The 11,500-nt window shown below is 39.2% G+C and overlaps 4 protein-coding genes across 6 annotated transcripts; 1 reads left to right on the top strand and 3 right to left on the bottom strand.

Annotated features, from left to right (window-relative positions):
• Positions 1 to 47: 47 nt before the first annotated feature.
• LOC6648646 (apyrase) lies at positions 48 to 4,201 on the bottom strand. 2 transcript variants are annotated; one of them, XM_015177202.3, is made up of 8 exons: positions 3,935 to 4,201; positions 3,324 to 3,549; positions 2,768 to 2,965; positions 2,308 to 2,710; positions 858 to 1,015; positions 700 to 796; positions 281 to 638; positions 48 to 225 (listed from the first exon to the last, which is right to left on the bottom strand). In XM_015177202.3, exons 1-8 carry the CDS (start codon positions 4,042 to 4,044, stop codon positions 132 to 134), a joined length of 1,644 nt encoding a protein of 547 aa, XP_015032688.1. In that variant the 5' UTR covers positions 4,045 to 4,201; the 3' UTR covers positions 48 to 131. The 2 variants fall into 2 exon arrangements, with proteins under 2 accessions (XP_015032688.1, XP_002071095.2); XM_002071059.4 differs by lacking the exons at positions 48 to 225; positions 281 to 638; positions 700 to 796; positions 858 to 1,015 and adding exons at positions 1,182 to 1,409; positions 1,470 to 1,824; positions 1,899 to 1,995; positions 2,066 to 2,223 and having other exon boundaries at positions 3,935 to 4,161.
• An 864-nt stretch (positions 4,202 to 5,065) lies between these two features.
• LOC6648645 (lanC-like protein 3 homolog) lies at positions 5,066 to 7,220 on the bottom strand. The gene is made up of 2 exons (XM_002071058.4): positions 7,001 to 7,220; positions 5,066 to 6,898 (listed from the first exon to the last, which is right to left on the bottom strand). The coding sequence occupies exon 2, from the start codon at positions 6,798 to 6,800 to the stop codon at positions 5,541 to 5,543; it is 1,260 nt and encodes a 419-aa protein (XP_002071094.1). The 5' UTR covers positions 6,801 to 6,898; positions 7,001 to 7,220; the 3' UTR covers positions 5,066 to 5,540.
• A 390-nt stretch (positions 7,221 to 7,610) lies between these two features.
• LOC6648644 (translation machinery-associated protein 7 homolog) lies at positions 7,611 to 8,159 on the top strand. Of its 2 annotated transcripts, none has more exons than XM_047011258.1 (2): positions 7,611 to 7,641; positions 7,709 to 8,159. In XM_047011258.1, the coding sequence occupies exon 2, from the start codon at positions 7,731 to 7,733 to the stop codon at positions 7,923 to 7,925; it is 195 nt and encodes a 64-aa protein (XP_046867214.1). In that variant the 5' UTR covers positions 7,611 to 7,641; positions 7,709 to 7,730; the 3' UTR covers positions 7,926 to 8,159. The 2 variants fall into 2 exon arrangements, with proteins under 2 accessions (XP_046867214.1, XP_023034818.1); XM_023179050.2 differs by having other exon boundaries at positions 7,625 to 7,641; positions 7,706 to 8,159.
• Positions 8,160 to 8,344: 185 nt separating this feature from the next.
• LOC6648643 (ribokinase) lies at positions 8,345 to 9,983 on the bottom strand. The gene is made up of 3 exons (XM_002071056.4): positions 9,448 to 9,983; positions 8,836 to 9,387; positions 8,345 to 8,781 (listed from the first exon to the last, which is right to left on the bottom strand). Exons 1-3 carry the CDS (start codon positions 9,504 to 9,506, stop codon positions 8,460 to 8,462), a joined length of 933 nt encoding a protein of 310 aa, XP_002071092.1. The 5' UTR covers positions 9,507 to 9,983; the 3' UTR covers positions 8,345 to 8,459.
• Positions 9,984 to 11,500: the final 1,517 nt, after the last annotated feature.

Below are 11,500 nucleotides of genomic sequence, written 5' to 3'. Positions count from 1 at the left end.
AAAAGAAACTTTCTTCAACATAGGCTTGAGTTTATTAATGCGATTATTTAGAGATCAAAACTGATATTATATTAACTAGCTGATTATCGAAGATTTTGTAGAAACTAGACTTGAAGAAATCAAGAACGGTGTTAAATAAACTGAAATCTTTGCTCCAGTCCAGTAGTTATTGGTCCCATTATGTTCATATAGTCCATAAGTGCATCCAAATCGAGAGGACCCAATCTGCGTTTGGAAAATAAAGTAATATAAAGATTGAAGTCAAAAATAGAATACAAACTCAAGATCCTCGGCATTGTCGCTTATCAAACTGTGACTATTCTTGCCATTGGCCAAATAATCCATAACAACCAGACGATAATTCTTGTTGAGATCCAAAGAAAAATACCGCGGCACTTGACAATCGGAACATCTAGCTTCAACACTAACCACTCGTTGGCCAATATTTAAATTTATATCGTACTTAATGCGTAATCCCGATACTTGCAATAAACGTGAAGATCTAGGCGCCAAGGCACTTGCATTCATGGGAGCCACACAATCCTCCAAAAGATCCCATAAATACTGACCCCGCAATGTTAAGGCAATCAAACGATTCTCCCAAGGACACATGGCCACCAGTTGATTGTATGTAATATCTAATAATTGAAGAATTATTAATATTAAACTGAATGGAAAGCAATTAAAAGAAAAACTTACTACCAACTGGTATGGGTACACGGAAATTACCCTGAGTGGTCAAGGCAATGGTGACATTACTCCAATTGTTTGCCCCACTCGATGCATACTTTATAAACTATGAGCAGAATTAAATATGGAAATAAAATTATTTTCGATTATTTGTATCCTTAACTTACTGCATATAGCATGGCATCCGTGTAAAAGTTACCCAAATTGCATTCACCTCGTGAGCATTCAGCTTGCTGCAAATACACACGACTCTCACCCACAGGACGATTGGCAATGTCCTTAAGTTCATCTTGCCAGGGCTTAAGTGCATTGAGTATCTCCTCATCTTGAATAACAAAAAGAAATTGTGGCAATTAGTAAATATTTCAACTGGTTTCCTGTTTAATCACAAGACAAACCCCTTGAACTAGCGACTAATCGTTATCATTAACTTGTCGACTAAATACACTAATATTTATTAAATTTTTCCTTATAGAAAGAAAACAATTATGTTATGTGGTTGAATACAAATTTTATTTTAAAAACTGGATTCTCGACAAACTAAGTAAAAATCTGTGTTTTTACTAAATTTGATTTGTCTTCCCTTTTAGAATTACATAAATTTTAAAAATCTCTCTCAATCTCAATTCAATACAGTGATACGTCCATCCAGACCCGTGTAGATGGGATTAATGTTGGCCGTATACGAGATTAGAGCATCAATATCGGTAACAGAAGATCTAAAAAAAATTGATTATCGTATTTTTCTAGATAAAAAACTAATTGATTCTATCACTTACTCGACGTCGGTGCCCTCGGCCAGCATGGTGAAACCATCGCCACCTTGTTGCAGGAAATTTGGTGAGGCAATGCGATATAATTTATCATTCTCCAGAGCCTCATAGATGGGGACCTCGCAGTCGGCGCAACGGACACGAACCGAAATAACGCGCGAATTGACCGGCTTGGTGAAGTCATAGTTAACCCTTATGCCAGCTACTTGTAGGTTGTAGTAGGAACTGCTCACTCCGTTTTCCAGATCCACTTTGCTAACACCATATTCCAGAGCCTCCACAATTTTGCTACCCGGCAAATTGTAGGCCACCAATGTGTTCTCAAACGGTGACATGCTGATCATGTGGGCATAGGTAAGTTCTGCAAGTTAGCCAAGAAAGAAGTCACAGATTGGAAGCGACAGAGAGAGAGAGGAGGAGGAGGGTGAAACTTACCTCCTCGATTGAGGGGCACACGCAGAGCTCCGACATTGATGAGACCAATGGAGACATTTGTCCAAGGCTTCTCATCAAATGGCGCTAGGCCAGTAAACTTCGAAGGAAAAGCAAGAGAAGAGAGTAAAGGACATGTGTGTGTGTGTGTGTGTAAGAGATTCACTTACAGAATGGACCATGGCATCGCAAAAGAAATTACCCAAATTACATTCACCGGCACTGCAATCATCCTTGGTCAGATCAACCTTGGTGTTACCAATAACAACCTTGCCCTGTTCATCGATCACTTCCTTCCAGGGCTGCAAAGCTGCCACCACTTCCTCATCTAGGATGAGAGCACACAAAACGCACGTAAGCATAGATAAACGATCACGATTCGACGAATCCAACTACAAAAATGGCAACTTACCCTCTGGCACATCCACGCCCATATAGAGTGGGGCTCCCTCAAAGTCCAACACATCGCCGTTATCATCGAAATAGACCGTTATATTGCCCACATATCTGGCATAGGCTGAGGCCTGAACAATGAGCACACGATGTCCGGAACTGTGTATAACCTCGGTGGGATAATCACCGGCTGGTGTTTCTGGTCCTGGTGCTTCTCCCGTATAAAGGAAGGTATGCGAATGTGAGCCAACTATCACATCAATCCATTCCCCAGCATTGGCAGCAATCACTTTATCGACATCGTAGCCACAATGCGAGATAACGATTATGATATTGGCTCCTTGAGCTTTTAGCAATTGTGCCTCCTCCTTAATCGCATCGCTTTCGTTGCGGAATATCAGTTTGCCCGTATTGGCCAAATCCTGTTAACGCAACTTAAAGTTAGTTTCTTTAATTGGTTTCGGGTTCCTTCAACTTACATATGTTGTCTCCAGGATAACACCGATTAATCCAATTTTGCGACCATCTCGCTCAATGATTGTTGACTTCTCGTATAGACCATCCATGGTGGGCTCCAAACTACAATCCATATTGGCCACCAACATGGTGGTATTGATATGTTCCAAAAACGGAACAACACCAGCCACACCATGATCGAACTCATGATTGCCCAAAGTCTGTAGAAAATTGAAAATATATGTAAGTAAGTCGGCTGAGTTCTCAAATTTCTATATAATAATGTTTTATTCTGTTCCGTCGAGAAGTTCATAAATCGCACACTTTAAAGCTTACAAAGATTTGTAAGAAAACACTTTTCCACTATTACTTGGACATTTTTAATCCCATTCTCTTGAAATTTGTCCTGTCAATAGATATTGATAGCAAATATTGATAAGGGGTCTCTCTAGTTTTGCAAACTTAAACTGCGTACATATCAAACGAATTTCATGGATCTGACTGCGATCTCGATAGATCAACAGATGGATCGCCTAGGCGATGAGAACCGGATGTTATGATGAGTGGAATACTACTTGCCATAGCGTCCGCTGGGAGCAGATTAAGAAACTCCTGAGTAACATTCCATCGTCCAATATTGTACCAGAGTGTGCCCTGAAAGCTATCGCCGGCATTTATGAAAATCGGATTGTAGTCCTTTTGTTCATTTAGCAAACGCTTCACCGTATAAACAGTTCGGGCATATCCGCCAATGCATTGATCTTCAGTGCCACAGGTACCGCCGCTGGTGTCCGTGGCCTCGAATCTGAATCGAAATGAAAGATGGCAATCTAATCAGAAGTCAAATCAAATGGTAGTCATCGACGACGTGGTCTGCAAAGCCCTCCCAGCCTTTCCCTCCCACCCACCTGCTCCCACTCTCGGCGAGAAGTACATGTGTTTTTCAGCGCACGGGTATAAACAAGTGTGTAGAATATGTATGTACAGGTAAGTTGAATGAATAGGTAGGTAGGCAGGTGGTGGGCGGTGGGTAGTTAGGCCAGATAAGAACCATGATTTTGATTGCGTTTATGACCATGGTTTGGCCCATCATAAACATAAGCTTGATAACTGAACAATGTTTTAATAATAACGATCACTACCGAATCATTGATCATTGATCATCTAATCCCCCTCCCCAGCCCACCTACCTGGCATGGAAATCATTGATATGTATTATGCTCAAAGGAAATCCATTATCGGCAGCTGTCGTTATACCGATCAGTATTCCTAATGCTATCAGACACTTAATGACCATCATGACTTTCAATGAATCTTATAGACAAGCACCGCCACTTGAGGGCCAATGAAAACGCAACACAACACAACCCACAACAACAAAAAATAAAACAATATAAAATTCGAATTATTTTTTGTTCTTTGTTTCCTGCGCCTAATCCGCGCACCGACGATAAAGCAACTGAACTAAATGGTTTTTGGGGCCCCAGCAAGTTTTGGCCAGCCTAAAAGCTATCGAATATATAGTATCAAAAAAAAAATATATATATACATATATACGTATATATAGGTAGGAGAGTATAAAGAGAGTGTGCACATATAAACCGCTCTGATAACTAAATGCAAACAAAAAAGGTACTTACAGATACAATTGCCGATACAGTTACAGATACAGATACAGTTGCAATAATTCATACAAAAATACACGAAACGTTCTCTAACGCTCCCCATCCCCCTCTGCCATAACTAACTGAACGGGTTTAGTTATTTATGGTCCCAATAGTATTCATTTTAAGCTATATATTAGATATGCATCTAAGTTTTACATGGTCTAGTCATACATATCCGTATCCGTAGCGTGTTATCTGATAGGCTGACTTTAGCTTTTTTCATTATTATTATAAACTATTTCCACTTGCAGATAGTTTCTACATGCAATTATCATAGGATCATATCATAATCTCTCCAGATAGGGGATAATTCTCAGCTAGATTTTGACTTATAACAAATTTTGTTTTAAAAATAGTGAACAACATGTCGTATGCGTGATATTAGCAAACTCAAGATGTGATCCTTGCTTTGAAAAATAAAGAAATTTAACCCACCCACTAACCATTGGAAATTAGGATTTGTTTTTGAGCATTTGGTTTGAGCAATTCTTTTTATTTGATTGCAGTTTTATTGACAATAGAATTTAGAGCTCGGATTTTATCGGATTACCGTAGGTATAAAGCACACTATGTATGTATGTGTATATTGTATATATATGTATGTGAATGTCTCGCAAGTATATATTGTATATAAATATAATGTATATATATATGTATATTATGTATATATATATGTATAAGATGTATGCAAGTATGTTAATTGCTTAGCTTAAAGCACATAGAATTTTGATATGAGAATGGTATCAAGAACGAATTCTACATTCAATCTGAGATCTGAGATCGTAATATGGGTATGGGCGATGTCCTAATTGTGGTGGTGGACCAAGGAGGTGGCAAGGATAGAGGGGGTTAGGTTTGGTTTTTGGGATTTCAACATAATATGTGAGGCAACAATGTGATGCAAATGCAAACGATAAAAACGAGGCAAAAATCACACACACAAATGACTAGAAAATATATATATGTTATGTATATATATGTGTATGTATGTATGTATGTATGTATGTATATGATGACATTGAGCCGGAACTCCCTGATCGTTGAGCTTGTTGAGTAGTGGAGGTCACACAGTAACATAATCAAATATGTATAATGTAGAATGGTCTTAGATTGTTCACGATGGATTCTGTTAATGGAACACATCCATAAATGGGAAATACGCCTGCTCAGGTTCGAGAAGATCCACCAGATAGCAAACTGTGCCGGCCACACCCTCGTACAGGCTGTGTGGACGATCTGGGACACGTGCCCGTTGCTTGAACTCCGAATTGGTTAAAAGCTCCATGAATTTATGTGCCCTATACAGGTACTTCATTTCGTTGGTCAGTCGGAATAGAAGGAGAAACACATAACCATTGCCAGCCACACCATGACAGATGCCCGGCCCCTTTCGTAGGAATCCACGCTTCCATACCAAGTCAGCGCAACGACGCAAGGACAATAGATATTTATCCTCTTTGAAAATTAAATACGCTTTGGCCAGCATGTAGACAGCGCCGGGTGCTCCATGGCACCAGTGTACCAATCGTTTGTCCCGTCCCGAACGTAAATCCTCTAGAGCGACAGGAAAATTACCCTCACTATCCTGCAGTTCGAGAAAATAATCAATAGATCGCTTTATGTCACGTAATTCGGCAGCTGGCGCTGATATGGGTACTGTACGGAACCAGGGACTATCCAGCAGCATGTGGAGAATGGCGCATAGCCCATGGGCAGCACCTAGATACTCAGTTCCATGGTATTGATACATCAGCGGCAACGGTGAGTTATTCATTTTGCTATATTCTCGTCCACTGGTCACAATTAGCTGGCAAATGGATACCAGATCGTCGTCAGTAATTTTTTTCTCCGGCAGGATATCGTTTAGCCAATAGCAACCCGATAGATAACCAGCACGGCCAACTAGAATCTCATCGCATCCGTATTTGGTGTGCATGAACTCTTTGCTGGATGGTATGCCCGATTTGAAGTTGGCCAAATCATTGGACAGCTCTTCGGTATCTTTGACAGCTTGAGAGATGGCAGCGGAGACGGCATAGATGCCAGCATTGCCGCAGAGAAACGAATATCTTTCGGCAGAGCGTTTCTTATAGCGCTTGGCATTGGCCTTGGCATTGCGTATGAAGGCCGAACCGTGCTCCAATGCCGGATAAAGATCACGTGTCTGTTCGCAGCTGGCCAGTTTCCAAAACATGAAGGCAATACCTGCATTGCCCACGTACAAATCACCTCGACTGTCCTCCTCATCGTTGTTGGAATGACAGTGCTCCAATATGGCATCAACATAGGTGCAAATTAGATTCTTGATGTGTTCTTCATCGCTGGCAAATGGAGTGTTCTCGCCCCCAGTGAAATCCGGAAACGGATTCTTTAAGTACCGCCGCTCCATGTCGTCGTCTCTGTTGTTGTTGCTGTCTTCGTCTGTCTGGGGCGACAACGAACCCTTTTGTGCCACGCTTCTTGTGGCAAGATTGTGCGCAATGGTGCCTGGCCAATAATAAAGCAGATAAGGAAGTCGATTATATTATTAAGTCCAGCCGGCTTTTGGAAATATTTTTTTTTTTTGGGTGCGGCCTCTTATTTGCTTACCTGTTTCAGGTGTAAGCGACGGCGGCGGCGAATTGGCCCCTGTTGAATATGTCCTTTCGATTGTCCTGCGAGTTTGCAATGCGTTTACCAGTTTCAAATTTATTCTTAATCAATTCCAAATATTATTACTGCATCGGCTATCAGTGTATATTAAATATACAATTTCCTACCGCCCGACAAAAATTCAATTCAAATAAAACAACAAAATAATTGACAACTAAGGTAAAGGGATAGCTGTAGTGCTGCGACACGGCAGTGATGCCAGAACCAGAAAACGCTAGAATGGGGAGAAAAAATGCTAAAAGTATGTAAATTAAATACCAACTCCTATATAATTTAATGAATTCAAAACTAAACTCTTTTTATATATTAGCCGCTCCTCACAAAAAATATTTGAAAAAAATTAAAAACAGATTTGTGGCTAAAGCATTATGAAAAACGTTCCAGATTCTTGAAAAGTAGCTAGATCTAGCAATTTCATTGCTAAGCTGACACAACTGTCTTTCACGACTGCATGAAAAATCGAGCAAAAGGGCGCAAAATCGAGCAAAGATCAAAATATCGAGCAAAAGTTGAAAAAAAATTCAGAAAGAGAGAGAGACGGAAAGAAAGGTATAAAAAAAAACGTGATAAAACGAAAGGTACGTCACGGGCATGCTGTATATTTTCTTCTATTTCAACTAAATAATGATTTTTCCGCTTCAGCAGTAGAAGGACAACACTTGCAATCATGTCTGGTCGTGAGGGAGGCAAAAAGAAGCCACTAAAGGCGCCCAAAAAGGACGCCAAGGATTTGGACGACGATGATATGGCATTTAAGCAAAAACAAAAGGAACAGCAGAAAGCACTCGAAGCTGCCAAGGCGAATGCCTCCAAAAAGGGTCCACTTGTCGGTGGCGGCATCAAGAAATCGGGCAAGAAATGATCAGGCACACCCAATCATTATACCACACTCACATCCATGGACTGCGTACAATTGATCAGAGTTTTGGAGATTTTGTAATTTTCACAAAAACAGACAAAACACACTCAAACCCACACACATACATACAAATTCGTACGGAAGTGAGCCACATACATTTATAGTTTTTCTGTTTTTTACTTACGATTTATAAATAAATATAAAAAGAATTATCAACAGGTAATTCCCTTAAAGGTATTAAGCTTGTTAGTTGGCTAGATGAAATATACATATGTATGTATGTACTTGACATACTTTATTCTTAAGCTGAAACTAAGTAGGATAAATACTTAGTTGAACCCTTCGAGGGAAGTCCAAGAAAGGGGCGTAGTCGCACGTTTTTACAACATTTTGCACGTATGTAACGAAAAATACAAAAATTGTTTACTTTAAGTAGATATGGTTTAATAATCGCCATTGATAATGCCGCGTTGTCGTATGCGTATGTGCTTAACGGAGGTAAGATACGTGGGCGTATGAGTGGTTGCTGGATGCTGTTTACGACGTCGTGGCATATGGAAAACTAGCTTGGGTTCCAGGCAATTGAACCGATTGGGAGGCCACGGCACTGGCAGCGGCAATATGCTCGCCCAGCGAGCGTTCCGAATATCTTGCTAAGTTATGGGCCAGAGCACCGATGAAGGCATCACCAGCGCCCGTAGTGTCTACTACTTTACAGGGAGGTACATGTGGGGCAGGAACATGTTCAAATTTCGTTGGCGTTTCTTTGTGCCCAAAGACGGCACCCAATTTACCCAAGGTAATGATTACCGTATTGGCACCCATCTCAAAGAGACGAGCTATAGCTGCTTCTGCTTGCCTGTAAGAACGAATCGATAGAAAAGTTGTTCCATCTACTAGGCGAGATACCTACTTAATACCAACGATACTGTCAACTTGCGTCATAAGGGCCGCTTCGGTTTCGTTGACGCAAAATATAGTGGCCAATTCTAAAAGCTCTTTGGGCGTCTGATCCATGGCAGGAGCTGCATTCACTATAGACACACCATGCCGGAAGGCCTTAAGGGCTGTGACTGTAGCTTCCAGCGGTGTCTCCAACTGACAGACCAGCACCTTGGCCTCCTTGAACACATTCTTTGCAAGCGACACATCATCAGAGCCAAGCTTATTGTTGGCACCCACAACAATGATGATATTATTTTCACCTCCATCAGAGACGGCGATCTGGGCAACGCCCGTGGTATGGTTTGCAAGCAGATTCACATGGTTCACATTGATGCCTTCCTTCCGTAATTGCTGAAGGTAATCAGTGCCGAAGGTGTCATCGCCCAGTTTGGCTATCAATGCAGTACGAGAGCCTTGGCGGGCGGCGGCAACACATTGGTTGGCTCCTTTGCCACCGTAGCCTTTTTGGAATTTATGGCCATGTAGCGTCTCACCAGGTCGCGGAAGTCGCGGAGTGTAGCTGAGGGAAACAGAAAATACAATAGAAGATTTGCTTCATCCAAATCTGTGAGAAACTTACCATATGAAATCAATTATGGCAGAACCAAATACCAGAACTTCTATTGTGGAATCACTCATTGTTTATTGATTTCTTATGCTTTTTTTTTTGTTCCTTGTTCTTGGTAGATTTACTGGTTTTGCATTTGCTTTGCACTCGGTCGTACTTTGTTATTGAATGACATTTATGTACGTACATATGTATGTATTTTCTTATCGTTTTATGGCAAATAAATGAAATGAGTTTGAAATTTTGCCATAGTGTGGGCGTCAGAGAGAAAGAGAGAGGGGAAGTGCTTGCCTTATCAGTTTTGATTTTCAGCTGTTTCGGAGATCTATTCGCATTTGGGGTACTCGTTGGCAATTTAATTCAAAAATACCCTAACGCGTTTCAAAGTTTTTTTGCACAACCGCAACGGTTCATTAACGATAATCAGCATGGAAACGCGCCTCTTGCGGCCAATTTCTCAATTATGAAAAATGTTTTAACGCATAACTTGTCTATTTCGAATCCGATTTTAAATAAGGCTATTGAACAATAATATATGTATACTGTATGGGGGGTTCGGAAAATATTTCAAAAAACTATACGAATTTCTACTTACATTACAAAGAATTTTTATTTAAAACAGAATTTGACATGGACGAAACGAGAAGATATTTTCGGAGAGGGTTTGATCAAAAAATCCAGATTTTCGCCTCAGTAATTTTGGAAATTTTCTATAGACATTTTGTGAAGGATTCTCAAAATCGCACGACCACTTGAAAGACATACTCGTTGAGGGTATAAGCTGGTGGGTACTCAGATCAGGGGATCAGATTCTAGGGGAATGTTTGACGAAATCATATATGTAGGTACATATATTCCAACGAAACTGTTAACCCCTTAAAAAGACATCTAGAACAACCATGAAATCCGTTGCTCCACATTTTGTTTAAATCACACCGTTACAATTAAAAATCAAAGTTGGTTGATGTTTGTTTGTAATTAATTCATAATAAAAGTTTCTATTTTTCGGTTCTGACGCTTAGCTAATATATATTTATTATTCATATATATAAATATATATATACGTATATATATCTACAGTAGTTATTAGCATTATCATTATTAAACTGTTTTGTTTTAGCATTTGCTGTTTTTTTTTTTTCTCTTAACTTTTTTGTTTTCTGTTTTTTGTTTTTTTTTTGTTTAGACATATTAAAATTAAAAACTCAAAATTACACTTAAATATGCGTGTTAGGTTTTTCCTTCGTCCTCAATTTTTCTTTATCGTTTCTTTCATTCATTGCAATTGGCATTTGCAAATTTGTTTTAGTTTTATTTCTTTGTTTTATACTTCGCTGCTTAAATAACAGAAAAAAATTAATTCATATACATTATTTTGTATATTTATGTAAGATGTAAATTATGCGTAAAAAAAAACAAGTGTATGCAATTTGAAATTTTCGAAAAAATAAATACAAAATTTTGTTGTATAGACTAACAAAAAAAAAAAAAAAATTATAATAATATATAATAATAAAAACAAAAGTAAGGACAATTAACTAAAGCGGCCAAATAAATAGAACAATTTAATGAATAAATGAGACAATTTCTTTTGTTTGATTTGTTTGGCTGACACTTGATACAATAAAAGAGAGAAGGAGCGGATCGTAAGAAAATAAAATCAATGTAACAATCAATTAATTTCCTTCATTAATTGCCAACCCGTTTAAATATGCCTCGTAAACTCTCTTTGGAGGCTTGAAGCGTGTTCAAATTAGTTAGAAATTGTTAATATTTTCTTAACATCTGCTACAGAGAGAGGGAGAGAGCTATTTAACTATATCGATTTATGCCATTTCTGAATGACTGAACAATTAGAGGTGCACTGTGTCTAAACTTCGGCTAGGCCGTAGTTTTTGTTTATTTCATTGCGAATTTGTATGTTGTTCCCTATATGATATGATCTGCATTAGATAGACCAAATTTACTGTAGTCGGATGAAGTTTGTTAACCAATAAAACGTCTCCACAGGCAATAGATTCGGATAGACCTCAAAATTCTATTAATTTAGCCAAGGTTGTTTAAA

Source organism: Drosophila willistoni, assembly GCF_018902025.1.
Source record: "Drosophila willistoni isolate 14030-0811.24 chromosome XL unlocalized genomic scaffold, UCI_dwil_1.1 Seg141, whole genome shotgun sequence".
Lineage (NCBI taxonomy): Eukaryota > Metazoa > Arthropoda > Insecta > Diptera > Drosophilidae > Drosophila > Drosophila willistoni.
This window is presented reverse-complemented; position numbering and strand designations above follow the sequence as displayed.